Source organism: Myotis myotis, unplaced genomic scaffold (genome assembly GCF_014108235.1).
Source record: "Myotis myotis isolate mMyoMyo1 unplaced genomic scaffold, mMyoMyo1.p scaffold_m19_p_2, whole genome shotgun sequence".
In the NCBI taxonomy this organism is placed as follows: domain Eukaryota; kingdom Metazoa; phylum Chordata; class Mammalia; order Chiroptera; family Vespertilionidae; genus Myotis; species Myotis myotis.
Genome location: NW_023416324.1, coordinates 47,840,096 through 47,856,150, shown reverse-complemented (window position 1 = coordinate 47,856,150; position 16,055 = coordinate 47,840,096). Strand labels below are relative to the sequence as shown.

At 44.5% G+C, this 16,055-nt stretch overlaps 1 protein-coding gene across 5 annotated transcripts in view; it reads left to right on the top strand.

Annotated features, from left to right (window-relative positions):
• Positions 1-10,922, top strand: part of GNG12 (G protein subunit gamma 12) — a 120,173-nt gene extending 109,251 nt beyond the window's left edge. For 4 of the 5 annotated variants that reach the window (XM_036351833.1, XM_036351829.1, XM_036351831.1 and 1 more), the window contains 2 exons: positions 5,233-5,351; positions 6,984-10,922. In XM_036351833.1, coding sequence (XP_036207726.1) covers positions 5,259-5,351; positions 6,984-7,109 — 219 coding nt within the window. In that variant the 5' untranslated portion in view covers positions 5,233-5,258 and the 3' untranslated portion in view covers positions 7,110-10,922. Of the gene's footprint in view, positions 1-3,707; positions 5,159-5,232; positions 5,352-6,983 lie in introns of those variants that run through there. The other variant, XM_036351834.1, reaches the window with a different exon arrangement.
• The last annotated feature ends 5,133 nt before the right edge of the window (positions 10,923-16,055 follow it).

The window sequence follows — 16,055 nt, the reverse complement described above, 5'->3', positions numbered from 1 at the left end:
CTGCAGTACAGCAAGGGACCCAAGCTGCCCAGCGCCACCCATCAGGGACTGTGGAGTGCTTCGAGCACTTTGTCTGGGATGTGATCAGAGGGTGCACATACTTAATGCTCAGCCAAAGTACTCTTTATACTTATTACACTCACATGCTTATTTTATCTGATCTTAACAGTCCTTTGAGATACAAAAGTATTATTATCCCCCATTTTTCCCATGAGAAAATTGAGGCTTAGAGAGGTGACAAGTCCTTCCCAGGGCCCCAAAGCTAGGAAGGGGCAGGAGTGAGCTCAAGTCCCTTGGCCTAATCCTTGAGTACGCCTGGAACTAGAGAGCCAAGGCATAGTATAAAGGAAGGCCACAGCATACGTTCAACTAGAGGGCCCAGCAAATGTTGAAGGGGCAGCCACTACTCAGATCCAGCCCAGATTATAAGGTTTCTCCGACTTTTCCAGAAATCTTTCATTTTCAAACTTTGACAATCACTGTAATGTTAAAACACAGATACTTTAGAGTTAACCTTTCATGGGCCCCAACCAAACACATCTGCGGGGTGGATCCAGCCCACAGGCCCTGACAGAAAATAACTGTTCATGAAAATAGTCAGACCCAAGGGTCTGACTCTGCACTCCCCACACTTCCTGCCATATTAGAAAGATGTTGCTACCTGGTCATATGACCTTGAAATTCTTCTTGTGCTGCCTGAATTTTCCTCTTGTGTCTCGCCACATACATGGTTTCTGCCTTGTTAACGAGCCAAGGGGCCCAGCACTCACTGAGCATGTGTATGTACAGGGTGCATTACTGATAGGCACTCCCAGCAACCCTATGGGATAGGGAGTGTGCCCCCTTTAACAAATGAGAGGACAGGCAGGAGCTGGAGTAATACCCTGATAGCTGAAGGCAAGACCAGAGGGTAAGTGGGAACCTGTTTTTTGTTTTGGCTGCTCTTTTCTAACAGCCACAAGGGGTGTGTTTGCTCATGAGCATTGGCTTCGCTCAAGTGATTCAATTCCCTGCCAGGCCATGGTGACTTGTGATGCAGATCCTGGGGCTGCCTGGTGTCTTCCTTCCAGAGTGTGATATTCTTCCCACCTCTCCCTGCTTCAGGTCTCTCTAGACAAACATTAAAATGTCCGTATTTCCCTAAGGGGACATTCTGTTCCCAGGAATTCCTAGGACCCTGGGAATTCAGATGAACAACAGCATTAAAACCAATGCAAATTATCTGAATAGCTAACTGCTACATATGTTTATTCAAATCTGTTAGCCACATGCAAAAATGAAAACAAGGCTACTGGAGGTCTGCACAGGCATGCACAGGCCTTGGCCTTTCTGAGTGGCTCGAGATCTCCAGATGCCGACCTCAGTCCTTGCCTAGAAGCAGCAGCAAGAACATTCTTGCTTAGCTTGCGGATGGGGGGAGGGAGGGCGGGGGGACCAGTCCTCCAGGGCATTAGACAGATAAACAGATACCTTCTGCACCAGAACAGGTATTGCACAAACATGAGGCAGTCGGCAAGCTCGGAACTCCAGGTCTTGGAGCATCAAGGTCACCCTTGATGAAGGACCACATCGTGGACTGTTCAGTGATGACCCGAGTGTCTGTGCATCAAATCTCTTGGCATTGCATCCTTTGCGGGGTACCGTGGGAAGCGTGGCTTCTGGGGTGAAAAGGCTTACAAACTAGGTTAGCTTGGAGCAAGTTTTTCTCACCTGAGTTGTCTCATCTTTGAAACAAGGATGAAATCCTAATATACCTTCTGGAAGTAGAGCCAGGCTTCATGGACTAATGCATATGAAAGCACCATGTGCAGTCTACAGTCCCATACAAAGAGCAGGTATTGTTTGCCTTGGAAGCTATTCTTGGAGTAAGAAGAAAGCATGCTTTTCATCCACCTAGTAGCACAAACAAACAGCTCTAGATATCCTTGCCATTAAGGGAAGACCAAAGAAAACCCTCTGAAGGTGCAGAGGTGTTTGTTTCCCAGCCTCTTGCTCCGATTCTGCTCAGGCCCAGCTGTTGAGATGCGAAGCCGCAGCTGCAGCTTGGGAGGAAATCCCCAGCTGGCCCTCCAGCCCCTGTGCACAGCCCCACTCCCCAAGCATTAACAGCAGTGGCCCTCCTTGCACAGACAAGAGGCAGCTCAGCTTCTGAAGTTGAAACGATATAACCTTGATCTGATTTCTCCACAGGAAGAATGCTATAAGATTTTATTCTTGGAGAAGAGAAATTGTATTCAAGTTGGGAGCCCGAGAGAGGCTGGTAGGGCAGAAGGGAATGGCAGGCTACCTGAGCAGTGGAGAAGCTGTCTGGTGACAGGGGAGGCTGTCTGGGAGGGGGCAGGTCAGAACACAGACATCAGGATAGGGGAAAGCTGCAAGGAGCCATGCTGGCGGGTGTGCATTTTGAATTGCTGGCTGTTTTCAGTCGTGACTATAATAGAGTCAGGAAGTAAGAAAGTCCTTCATGTACTAGATGCAAAGTTTCTGGCCAGTGTTCGAGAGGCCTACCCAAGCATTTTATAAACAGAACCTGACTGCGGACTATTTGCTTATGGCCATGCGGGTGGGAGCAATGACTGATCTGGTCCCGATTTGTGTGAACTGTTCCGCAGTTACAGGAAAGCTTGCTCAGGCCTTGGAAACTTTAGCCCTGGAGGCTGAGAAGAGGAGGAGAATGCTTGGCGCTATTCTCATGCCAGGGGAACATTTAGAAAGTCCTTAGGGTGCAGCCTGGAAACCACAGGCCGTCAGAAAGGGTGTCATGTTCGCTTTCTGGAGGCTGGGGGGCCAGTGCTCAGAACCAGGGCCAGCTGGCAGGGGAGTCCAGGGTAACGTGCCACAGGGAACAAAATATGGAAGCAGCGTGCTGTGAACCAGGGCACTTCATACTTTTCACAGTGAGCCTGCCTGCTGCCTGGGTCCCATTTCAAAGACTGTTCATAAGCTCGTGCCTGGGAGCACAGGAATGGGCTGGGCCAGGCCAGTGGGTGTGAGCAAAATCCCGGGAGGACCTCCTAGGCCTGCTAGGGTTGGGGCGGGACGACTGAAGAATCTGAGGACGAGGCAGCTGGTCAGGGAGTGCATTGAAACGAGGTCACCCTAAGCCACCAGCCCCACCCCAGCATTCCTTCTCCCAGCTTCCTGCACTGCTAGAGCTTCCTTATTTCAGGGGATTCCTCTGTTGGATGTCACGAACCATTCCATTCTGTCCTGACACTAGCGTGCAGCAGAACTGCCTATGGATGCTATAAAAAGGGGGTCTGATGCCTATAGACCACCCAGACCTAGTCAGTCCAAACCCTTGAGGCTCATTGACCAGGGGAGGCAGACAGGTACACAGGGAATTTCGGTTCGCTGTGCTGGGTGTGACCCCCGAGGAGAAATATAACAGCAGCTGCTGTTCGTAGAGTGCCTTGGTCCTATGCGAAACACTACGTGTGCGTCAGCAAATTGGATCCTCAAAAATAATTGTATCCTGCCGAAACCGGTTTGGCTCAGTGAATAGAGCGTCGGCCTGCGGACTGAGGGGTCCCGGGTTCGATTCCGGTCAAGGGCATGTACCTGGGTTGCGGGCGCATCCCCAGTGGGAGGTGTGCAGGAGGCAGCTGATCGATGTTTCTAACTATCTCTCTCCCTTCCTCTCTGTAAAAAATCAATAAAATATTTTTTAAAAAATAATTGTATCCTTATATTACAAGTGAGAAAACCCAGGCTCGTGGAGGTTCAGTAACCTGTTTCAGGAACCAGTTTCGTCCAGCTAGTGTGAGGCAGAGGGAGGGTCCAAACCCAGGAATGTGACACTTGCTGATTAGGCTGGATTTTCAGAGTTTTGCCCACAGTTTTATTGGTGCATTTGACCCAAGGCTGCCTATGACCTCAGAGGGCAGAAGCCCTACCCAAGGCCTTGACCTCAGCCACTGGGAGCATTCTAAGTGTGGAACTCGGGCCTTGACCTCAGCCACTGGGAGCATTCTAAGTGTGGAACTCGGGCCTTGACCTCAGCCACTGGGAGCATTCTAAGTGTGGAGCTCTGGTGGACACGGCGGAGCGCACAGGTCACCTGTGTTTTGCAGCCTTCTCTGGTCCAAGCGTTGATGGCAGACATGCTTTGTGCAGCTGTGGCCCCTCCACAAAGTTGAGACAACCTGGGTTTGCTGCTGGTGCCACCGTGCCCTCAGACTGCTCAGCCCTCGCACAGCACCCAGCGGCACACCTACCGTCCGTCATCCGCCTGCTCCTATGAGTCATAGAACTGCCACACGGCTGCCAGCTCTGCATTTCCCTGCAGACGCCACCAGGCCCAGAGAGAACTTAGCCATATATGGCAGGGCTCCAGCCTGCCCTCCCCTTAGAATATACCACTGGACAACCAGATAGGTTGAAGCTCAAGGTCCAGGAGGCTTCCTTTGATTTTCACTGGGTGGCTGGGGAAAGGGAGGAAGAGGCAGCCTAGAACCCAAGGGCTGAGGCCCGCGAGGAGAGTTACCCGGGGAGCATGTAGTGAGTGCAGGATTAGCAAGTGCCCTGGCTGCCAGGGTGAGGCCCGAGAGGTCAAAGGAGGGAATGATTAAGTTTCATTAAATATGTCGGGCTGTTCAGTTTACCCCCGCTTGCTATTTGCTGTGGATCTGTCTGTCACTGGGATAAAGACGTCCTTATCTGCCTAACCAATGTTCTCCCAACGGTTGCAAATCCTGGTGGCACCTAAAACTGCACCCTTTGTGCAGAGTTCTCCAGGGACACTGCCTTTTGCCATCTTCTGTTGCCAGAACTTGCATCCGTGTGATAGTTGGGTAAGAGAGCCAGAATGAAATGAAACCAAGCCTTCCACTGAAGCACACAGCAGTGGTGCTAACTGCACGCGTACCGTGGCTCGGGTTGCACATGATCACGTTTGCTGGGGGCCCTCTACCTACTGCAGAAGTTTATGTATATTTGTTCTCCTTTGGAAAATCCTGGGACAGGCTACTTTGTGCTGTATATGGGGTGCATGGATTACTAGTAAACTACTAACTAGTACTGGGTTTCTGCAGGCCGAAGATTTATGAAGGTGCTCAAATGGGTAGCAAGCTTAGACACCCAGGCTACCACTCACTGCCAAGGGGTATTTTGGTACCTCAGAGATGTTGACTGGGAAAATGCATCCTTTCCCCCTAAGGTAACACAAAGCATTAAAAATGTTTAAACAACATAGAGATGATTGTTGTTGACCTTTTAAAAAATTCTCTCCAGCTTTCAGGTAAAAACAACAATTGAAGATGTCAAGCAAAACAGCAAGCACCAACAACATCACCCAGGCAAGGAGAACTGTGCAGCAGTTAAGACTAGAAGCTTCCATCGAGAGAATAAAGGTAAGATGATTTGCTTGGATGTGTTTTCTGAAGGCCAGGCTGCGTTTCAGAGGAGGTGTTGCTACTTAATGCAGCTTGGTGCCGGGATTTTCCTAGAACAAGCTGAAAGCCTTAATCCCTTTAATTTTCATTTCTACCAAGCACAGGCCCCATTTCAAAAGCACTAGGGAGCCAGAGTGTCTGAGTTAGCCTCTCTATTGGGACAGAAAACCTAAAACCTGTGGCAGGATTTCTTGAGGGCCTACCTTCCCTGAGCCAACACGGTCAGGTCCTGGGATTGCTGGGTTTTATGTTGGCACAGGGATTCCTCGTCATCCCCCTGGAATTAAGTGTTCTGATTTACCGGTGCAGCTGAGGCAGGCCTGCATCACAAGTCGGCAATCGGGGTCTCCTTTTTAGGAGAATGCAGCTTTTTAACGGTGTGTGGGCTTTAGTAGCCACGTTCTGCACCTGGGTGAGCCATGCCAGCCCTGGTAGAAACCGGAAGGTATGTGCTAGGTCACCTGACTTAGGAGTTTCCCCATCCCCCCCCCCCCCCCCCCCCGCCCCCCAATCCCAAGGAAGGACTAGGCGGTGAGTGCCCTGGAATGTTGTGAGTAATGCTGTTTCCTAGAAACTCAAGCCGTCACCTGATAAATTCCTCTGGGCCTGGAGATGGTCACCTGTCTTTAAAACACGAGGCCTGCTGTGCTGAGGTTGACAGGGTTCAGCTGAGGACACTGGTCTGAGCATTCGCAGGGATCTCCCACCAGCCTCTGAACCGGGCCTGGCATTTTCCATTTTTAACTCGAGCCAGAGCGAGGCCCTGCATCCTCCCATGCTGGCTTTGTCTCTTTTTACTTTCCCAAGCCCAATCAGGATATCTTGAAACTCCAGTAGTATTTGGCTCTAAACCCATAATTTGGTTTTTTAACTGTGTTCTGCATCCTAAACGATTTTTGGGGTGGGGAGGGGGGAGATAGAAACTAAGATACAATCTTCCATTGATTCATTATTTTTCTTACCTCCCCCAACTTTTTATTTTGAGAAATGTCAAATCTATGGAAGAGTTGTAATAGCAAACACCCATGTACTCTTTACCAGGATTCATCCATTGTTAGCATTTGCCCTCTCTTTTTCTGTCCCCGCACACACACACTCACAAAATACAATTTTTTTCTTTGAACTACTTAAAAGTTATTGGCAGACATCATGACTCATCACCCCTAAATACTTCACCAAAGTACAAGAGCATTCTCCTACATGACCGCCATACAGTGACAACATTCAGGATCCGCTGAGATTATCTAACACACAGTTCATTCATGAAGAATCCAGGCCACTCTCTCTGCAGAGTGGCCCTCAGTCGAGATGGAATTGCTTGCTGACGATTAGATTCCAGTTAAATGTTCTGGCAGAACACTAGCTAGCTGGTGTTCACAGTAGGAGATAGATGATGTTAGTTTTATTTTTTGATTAAGGAAGGCCTTATCCGCCAGATTTCGCCGTCTAAACGTACCTTTCCCCCTTTTAAGAAGGAATCTGCGACCGACATTGTTCTCTGATGGTTCCACCCAATGCATGAGCATTCAAACACTTTTTCCCCCCAGTTTGTAAATAAAGCATTCCCTTTCTTTCTTGTCTGCATGTTAGGTATCAAAGGCATCAGCCGATCTCATGTCCTACTGTGAGGAGCATGCCAGGAATGACCCTCTGCTGATGGGGATACCAACCTCAGAAAACCCTTTCAAGGACAAGAAAACGTGCATCATCTTATAGAGGAGAGTGAACCAGTTCCTCGCATCTCTTCAACAAATCAAATTATGAGCAGCTCCTTGAAGAGAAGTACCTTCAGCTTATTTGGTAACCACTGCTAATAACTAAAATGCTCTTAATATGGAATAATAGACTCTGAAGTCTTTATTTTCCAAGTTGTCCTTTCTCTGAAATACCCTTTACTGATCTAATACAAAGTAACAATCTTGTTTTCCATTTGGTAACCGTGGTGTCATATTGGGTTGCTGCTTAACGCATGTCATTCTGGGCCTTTTAAAAAACACAAAGATAGGCTTTCAACTATATGAATGATCCATTTATGTCAAGACCTAAATTACCTAAGCCCCTGTCTAGATGAAAATGCCAAGAAAAACTTAAGTCCTTAAACCATTATATTATAATGTGTTCTTAATAGGGTTGCACCAACCTGTACAGTATATACGGATGAGGAGTGTTTTGTGTATATAGATATATATACGTGTCTTTGTATATACACATATCAAAGCTTATTTGCTTAATAAAATGCTCTCCACACCATCAGTCCCTCAGCTCCAGAAGTTATCCCTTTATCTTAAGCTATGTGTGAGTAGAATAAGAAACTCTTTTTATATAGTTACTGTACAAAAACTAAAGGCCATCCTAAAGGCTGTATTCATTGCCATCAAGCAATGAAGTCATCTCTTGCTGACCCTCTCCGGCCACAATACACTGTGCCAATTAAAATGTTTAAAGTGACCTGAACGCCCTGCTATAATGTGAGGTATCCATTCACAAGAGGCCTTTCCGGCTTCAGTGATCCTGAGTCGAGAGAAGGGGAGGACACCAGGCAGGTGTGCCGGGGGCTCACGGTCTCTGGATCAGGGTAGACACCTCTGAAATTTCCACCCTACTGATGGGAATGGGGCAGACAGGGTGCTCAGGAGCCTGGCAGGGAGAGAAGCAGGGGTGTTTGAAAGCCAGCTGCTATTCCTGATCAGACTTTGTGACTTAGCTCCTCTTTTTCTCGCTGCCTTGCCTTTTATCTTCCTCTCCTGCCAGAACAACTCTTTGCAGAGGTAATGTTCACCTCCCCGGCCCAAGTGGGTGGAACATGGTGGGAACTGAACAAACAAAAAACACAAAGGCATTAAGACACAAGCTCTTCCCACACATCTGCAGTGTCAGTGTCATCCCTACCTTGTCCACAGACCATCCGAGAGACGTGGATTCAGTGGCATATGACCCGGGACCAAGGGTTCCAGCCGCTGGGCGTTGGGCTCCTTGATTTTCCTCTGGGCACAAGTGCAGCCCTCACCTCCTCACAGTGTCCAGCGGGGATCCCACAAGAAGGAACCTCCTCTAATCAGAGAGTATGTTAACTTTGTCAAAGGGGAGGAGAGGTTCTTTTTTTTTACTAAATGCTCACTTAAGGGCCCAAACCATACCCTTGGCCTTTGATATTTTAATTCATCTTTAGTTCATTCAAAATAACTACTAATGAAGGATTACAAACATATTCTCAAAAAGGACTCAGCCCCAAGAAGGAATTATGTACAACGGATTTTTCCTAGTTCTGTGCAATCTTGCCCTACAGTGCAAGCCCCTTTCAAAACTGAATGTCTGGGCTTGGAGTATTATGGTAATCGTGGATAAACAAACGCAGGACTATTTTTTAAACTGCTCAAATATGTTCAGTATTTCTCCACGCCACCCATCTATTCAGCATTATAAACTGCCCTCGTTTTTCCAAGACCATGTGAATCTCGCCACTGCCCTACATCTCTTGTCATCTGGAGCTTGGTTCTGCAACATGGCCAATTCCCAAATGAGTGATAGCCACCTGTCCAGGGGGGAGAACGGTCCACCTTTCCAATGGTGAACTTTGAAATGTACACTAAAAAATCAACTTTACATTAAATGCTTCACTTAAGGAGATATTCTTTTTTTAAATAGGTATATTTTTCTGGTAGTTTCAGAACACTAATGTTTCCTTAAATATTTATAATATGTCTTGTTAAAGTATTTTCATGCAATTATGTCTATTATACAGGTATGTGCACAATTTTGGTAGCAGGCATAGTTTATTCTTCAGTACTCAGACATGTTCTTTTACCTAACAGAAAACAAATATATTTTGCTATATGCTTATTCATATGCTTGTAGTGATAAGGAATGGAATTGAGGTCCCAGGAGATTTTATTTTATTTTTGCTGGCCAGGCATAAAGGCCATAAGTATAATTGTCACATAACTTCCTAACTAGGTAGAGGGCCTGTTCAAGAAAAGTGAAATCAAATCCTTCGATGCTGGACCCAAGGGGTGGTGGGGGAATTGTAGCTAAATGCTGACTTACTTATAGCTAGATGTCTATGTGAGAAAATATAATATATGTATACATATATATGATATGCAGAAGTCACTTTTATTTATCAGGCTTCATTCTCCTTATGAAGCCACAGTTCACCTCTTCTGCAGCAGCTGGTTTATGATGATGGACAAATGCCCAGTGTGTGTTATTTTTCCGACTACCACTGTAATGACACACAATCACATATATACATGCAGCTTTTTTGGCTTCCTACCTATGAAGCCATTTAAATATGTTCACTCTGCTTTGTCTTTGATGCTGCTTCTGTTAACAGTGATTTTTTTTTTTAATTCTTATATCTTCATTCATTCATCATAAATCTGTCCAGTTGAGGCCTCAGGATCATGGCAAGGCATGCTAGACAAAATGTCATGACTCCAAAGAATTTTCTAGAGAGAAAACACTGTATACCAGGTGGTTCCCAAGTTATAGATTGTAAGTACTTTTTTTCTAAAAGGAATCAGGTTTTTATATTTCCTTACTTTATTAAAATAAAAAGTGCCATACTTACCTTTTAAAGGAAAGGTGTGATTTGCTTTCTCTTTATTTGGACTGTTTTTGTACTTGACTGATTTTTAAACTACCAGAAAAAGAATTGTACCGATGATTTTGAGACATAGGTTAGTTTAGGTAATGGGGGACGTGCCAAATTTGCTCTTCACATGCCTCTTTTCAACCGATTTCCAACTACAAAAGTGTCGTCTGAGTGACTCCACCCAATTTTAAGAATGAATCGGTCTAAGAAGTGAATTACACTACATGCCGGTCCTTTCTCAATAAAATAAACAGAATACAGACTATGTTTTGAATTGTATTGATTTCTTTTATGGTGTATCTATTAATAGGAAAAAGTGCATTAAATCAATAGAATTACATGTATGTTAAAATAGAGCACTTACCTAAGTTGGGTGGCTTAGATCGTTTTCTGTGTCCCTGTGTCCTATGGCTTTTGGACAAGGCACTTCATCTCCCCGGGCCTCCACTTCGCCTTCTGTAAAACAAGGGACTTGAAGGAGATGATGGCTGAGATCCCTTCCCGCCCTCAGATGCCTCGGTCCAAGGGCCCACCCCAATACTTGTCTGCCAACGTGTTGGTGCTATAAGCTGCTTCAGATATAAAATTGGTTTGTCTATCATGTATGCTCATTTAATAGCTTATGAAAGGCCGTTTTGTCATACAGCCTTTTTTTCCCCAGTTTTGTGGACTTGATTGCTGTAATAATGTCTTGTTTTTAGCTGTGTAACTATAAACATATATTCTCTTGATGTCTCGTTAAAATTTGATATGTAGTTGATGGGATCTTGTTATTTTATAAAATTTTTTGGCTACTCATCTGTCCAGCATCTGATTAACCTAAACACTGTGATCATTGTTTGGAAATCTGTCCTATGGAAAGAATAAAAGCATTTGTTTTGCAGCTAACATGTTCACAGATTTGAAAGACGTTTCATTAAAGCACCATTGATCTATGTCCTGGGTCAGTGCCTCATTGTGTCATCCTACGCGTGTTTGGCTGAACAAATGAAAAGAAGACCAGTTCTCTTCCCCTTTCCCTTCATTCCTTCAGTTAACACTTTCTGAGCACCTGCTGAGAGCCAGGTGTTGAATGCAGACTCTGATGACACTCAAATCAGACACACATCAGCCCATGAGAAGCTGACAGTCTAGAGCAGGGGTGGGCAAACTTTTTGACTCGAGGGCCACATGGGTTCTTAAACTGGACCGGAGGGCCGGAACAAAAGCATGGATGGAGTGTTTGTGTGAACTAATATAAATTCAAAGTAAACATCATTACATAAAAGGGTACGGTCTTTTTTTTTTTTTAGTTTTATTCATTTCAAACGGGCCGGGTCCGGCCCGCGGGCCGTAGTTTGCCCACGGCTGGTCTAGAGTGAGGAGGGTAGGAATCACAGACATAGAGAGAATAATTGCATCACCATGTGAAACGTGCCATAATTCAGGGGAATGCCCAGTGCTATGAGAGCCCAGAAGAAAGAGGTTCCACATGAGAAGACTTATCAGGGAGGTGATGTTTGAGCTGGGTCTTCAGAGAAGAAACCCTTTAAGCATTGGAATGAAGTCTTAGGAGGAAATGACAGAGGAAAAAAGGGAGCTCAAAAGCCCGTGTGCAGAGCGTCTCCTGTACTACCTGTTTGTCCCACAAGAAACAGGAAGTCAGTGGAGGTTGTCAGGGAGTGACAAGGATTCCCAATGTGTGGAGGGCTGTTTTCCATGCTGAGACCCAGCAGTGACCATGGCAACAGATAACAAATGGGAAGGTCATTAGACTCGCAATGACTCATAGTCACCAAGCGTTTGCTGAAGGTGCCCAGCCTTCTCCCCAACCCCTTTCCCTAGGGCTAGGATTCCCACGGAGATGAAGGAAAGACAACTTCATCCAAAAAAGGGAAAAACCGCCAGTGAGCACCTGGTTATGGACTGGGCAGAGGTGGCCTCTGCTTCTGAGAACCAGTACTCAACACACTACAAAGGATAGGAGCACGTGATAGTCACCTCTTCCTTTCTAGGAAAGGACTGAAGAATTTAGACACTTTCACCTGAAAAATAGGCAACAACTGACAAACACTCTCTGGCACAGGCCAAATTACCAGAAGTTCTTGTGACTTTCGATGGAAGACAATTGCATGGGGGATGGTAGATGGGGTTGGGTAGCATTGAGCTTAAAACAAGGTGAAGAGAGGAAGGTTAATGAGGCCAAAATGGGTAGACTATGTAAGCAATCACGGCAGATGTTATGTTACACTTAATGTCATGAACAAGGAGCTCAGACCTGCAGGTAATGATGGGAGCATGTCACATGGCCTTTCAACTCTCCTGGTTATGAGCAGTGATCAGCTTCTCATTGGCAAAATACACATAACACATGGATACTCATTATAAGCCACCTTATGTAAAGCTAGGTAGACAGTCTTGAGTATTTCTCCCTCCTTCCTTCCCTATGCCCAAGTTTGCAAACATTTAGCTTACAGCTCTGACTGGAGAACCTGGTCCCACGATCAGCTCTAACCGTCTCTGCACAACCTGGTGTGACTATCGCCTTCAGCTTGTTTTTCAGAGTACAGTTCTATTCTCCTTGCTCCTCTACCCCTCTTACCACTGCCAACCCCTAATAACCTCTGTTTTCAGAAGAGCCCTTTTGTTTCTCCAATGACTATCTCCTTATCTGAGTCATTCACATCTATTAAAGGTTGTTCATCTGCAGGCTACCCTTGGGCAAACATGTACAGTTGATCTCAGGAACCCTCACCTCCACTATCAGTTTTTAAAGAAACTAGTATTTTCTCTGCCCTGCAGGAAAATGAAAGTTCAAAAAAACGTTCATCCTAAAAATGCTAATGGCTTAATATACAAGTCCATAGAAAACCATTGGCCCTATAAAATAGAACTATGGAGAAAGCAATGCTTAGGAAAAGGAATGGAAATTAAAGTTTTAGGTATGGGGCGGGGAGGGGGAGAGGAGGCAATGGGGGGAGTAAGGACACATATGTAATACCTTAATCAATAAAGAAAAAAATTAAGTTTTAGGTATCACTGAGAATTAATTTTACATATGAAACATTTCTATACTCCTAGGCAATCCATTCCATCATGAAAGCAAGTAATTTAAGTGGTTGAGTTACTTAATGGTAAGATCATGAGTTTGGGAATCTAAGAAATGTGCAGCTGAGACAGCTATGTGCCAGTTGTTACTTCTGGCCTCTGGGTCCGCCCTCCTCCCCCTGCCTATTCTACACACACACTGCTTAGTGACAGAAGTGAGAGCTCCCTCCTATGAAAGACCTCCTATTAAATCTGATATAGGACATTCACCATGTGATATCACAAGGACACTGGATCCACACGTTGCTATGTTGGGGCAGGTCTACGGCAGTCACTCACTGAACAGATGGCCAGTGGTACCTACTCTGTGCCAGGTGCTGATAGACCTGATTATGAATGTCCCTGAGGTCAGGGTAAAGATAACCGTAAAAATTGGCAAGTGAGATTTAGATAGTACACAGATTTATGTACCACTGACTCTGAACAACACAGGTTTGAACGGTGCGGGTCCACGTACACGGGGATTATTTTTCAATAAATGCCTGTACTGTTTTGAGCTGTGGTTGGGAGTCTGCAGATGCAGAGAGCTGACTGTATGCATTGATGCACTCCATTTTATATAGGGAACTTGGGCATCCACGGATTTGGGTAACCATAGTAGGTTCTGGAACCAATCCTCCGATGCAAACCAAGGTACAACTAAGTTTTTGAGAAGTCAAAAGTCATGCACAACTGCTGGGGTGTCAGCACCCCTAACTCCCGTGTTGTTCAAGGGCCAACTGCATTAGGAAATCTAGAACTAGCGTTAGTTATGATACAAAGTTCCCTTCTAAAATAGATGTCAATAAAAAGTAAGCCAATCTGTATTTTTAAAAATGTAAACATATGTAGTATGTAACTTGTACTTGGATATGTTAACATTCATAAAGGAGCCTTACAGCGTGTCAGGAAACAAGCATCCATTTGGAGAACTGCACTCCAAGCATCCTGCATGTGTGCAACAGAGCATTGCTACCTTTAACCTTCAAAGGCCAATGTATTTTTCCCATTGGCCAAAGCATTAGATGGATTGGTTCTAAATAGACCCTTGTAGATCTGACATCCATATGGGCCATATAACATCTGTCGATATTACCAGACATCTGTGTGAGGCGTTGGGGAAAGGAAGGACCCAACAATGACACGAGGCTGGCACTCTGCATCTGTTCTCCCATTCTAAGCCTCACAGCAACTCTTAAAAGGACAGTAGATGTTATTTTACCCCATCCTCCAGATGAGGAACTTCGGCTCAGATAAGTTAAGAAAGTTATCCAGGATCCTACAATTAGAAAGTACAGTTGCTAATTTCATACACGGAGGTCATTCAGACACCACAGCAAATGGCCTGTCTTTATACTTGTAGCATTGTTTGAATAGGGCAGTGATGGCGAACCTTTTGAGCTCGGCGTGTCAGCATTTTGAAAAACCCTAACTTAACTCTGGTGCCGTGTCACATATAGAAATTTTTTGATATATGCAACCATAGTAAAACAAAGACTTATATTTTTGATATTTATTTTATATATTTAAGTGCCATTTAACAAAGAAAAAATCAACCAAAAAAATGAGGTTTGCCATCACTGGAATAGGGGGGAGAAAAACAAAATAACATTGGGGAAATTTAAAATTAATCCCGTAAGACAAGTAAGTCCTTCAATAATCAAGAGTGTCATGGCCTAAACCTTAACTAAGGATAAACAATAATAAATTGTAGTCACTTACTTTGGTGAGGTATTGTTCTCAGTATTTTGTACCTATTAATTCTCACAACCAACCATCCATGAGGTTGCTATTAACCCCATTTTACATGTACGGAAATGGAAGCTTGCAGAGATCCAAAGCATATTTGATACACTTAAAAACAACAACACCTGCACTTTTCATAAGTCGTCAGTGTGAAGTGAGAGAAAGAACACATGCCTTGGACTCAGGGAAGGTAGGTTCTAGTCTGACTGCCATTAATTTGCTGCCAACCTGTGGACCTTTATGACTTCTGGTCATGTTTCCAGAAAAAAAATAATCTATTCTTTAAAAAAGATTTAGACTAGTAATTGTTAACATCTCTTCTAGCTTTACATTTTATACAAATTTGAGAAAGGAGAGCATTTCACTTCTGGTTGTTTTTTGCCATCTCCACCCCACGTCATTCTACATTTTCCTTCTTGAATTGAAAATCAGGAGGAAAAGAACCAAAGTCTAGAGTATGGGGTCAGAGAAGGGTATGTGGGTTTGCTGTGTATAATTATAGGTATTTAAAAGATATTTAAAGATTCACTTCCTGATACTTCAGCTGCTGACTCATCAGCAGGACTGGGAAGAATTTTTAAGGAAAAGTGAATATAGAAAGGTATTTTGTATATAGGCAATTAATAGAATTAAATGAGCAAAGTTCTTCAACAAAGATCTCAATGCCCTATAAGAAGATCTCATAAAACATAATACAAAAAATTAAACTAGTCCACTCAAACATTCCATTTCAATAACAGAACATTTGCTTTTTTAGAAGCAGGGTGAATTTATTCATTTGTTGAGCTTCTACTCCGAATATTGTAGCTCCTGTTCGCACTATGCTAAGTGTGTCCTAGGATAAACCCAGAAAAGACAAGGATCTCCCAGGATAGTTGGAGTGGGGGTGGGGCAATAAGAGGTAAACAGATAAATCATTATACAATGTGGTAAGTGCTATTATAAGAAGCTGCTCTAACTTAATGAGTCAGAAAAGGTTGCACAGAGGAGGCAATAGATCAGTTGGGCCTTGAAGGATGAGTAGGAGTTTGTTCATAAGAATAGGGAAAGATCTTCTCAGCAGCAAAAACAACAGTGGATCCAAATTCTAAGTTCTAAAGATTTCTAAGATATCACAGATCTTTGTGGTGGGAGTATGGGAAGGAGAATGTTAGGCTAGAAAGGAAGTTTGGGTCCAAAGTGTAAGAGTTTGTATTGACTATATAAACAAAGGAAGGGAGTTGGTAGAAATTTTAAAATAAGGTCTTGACATGATA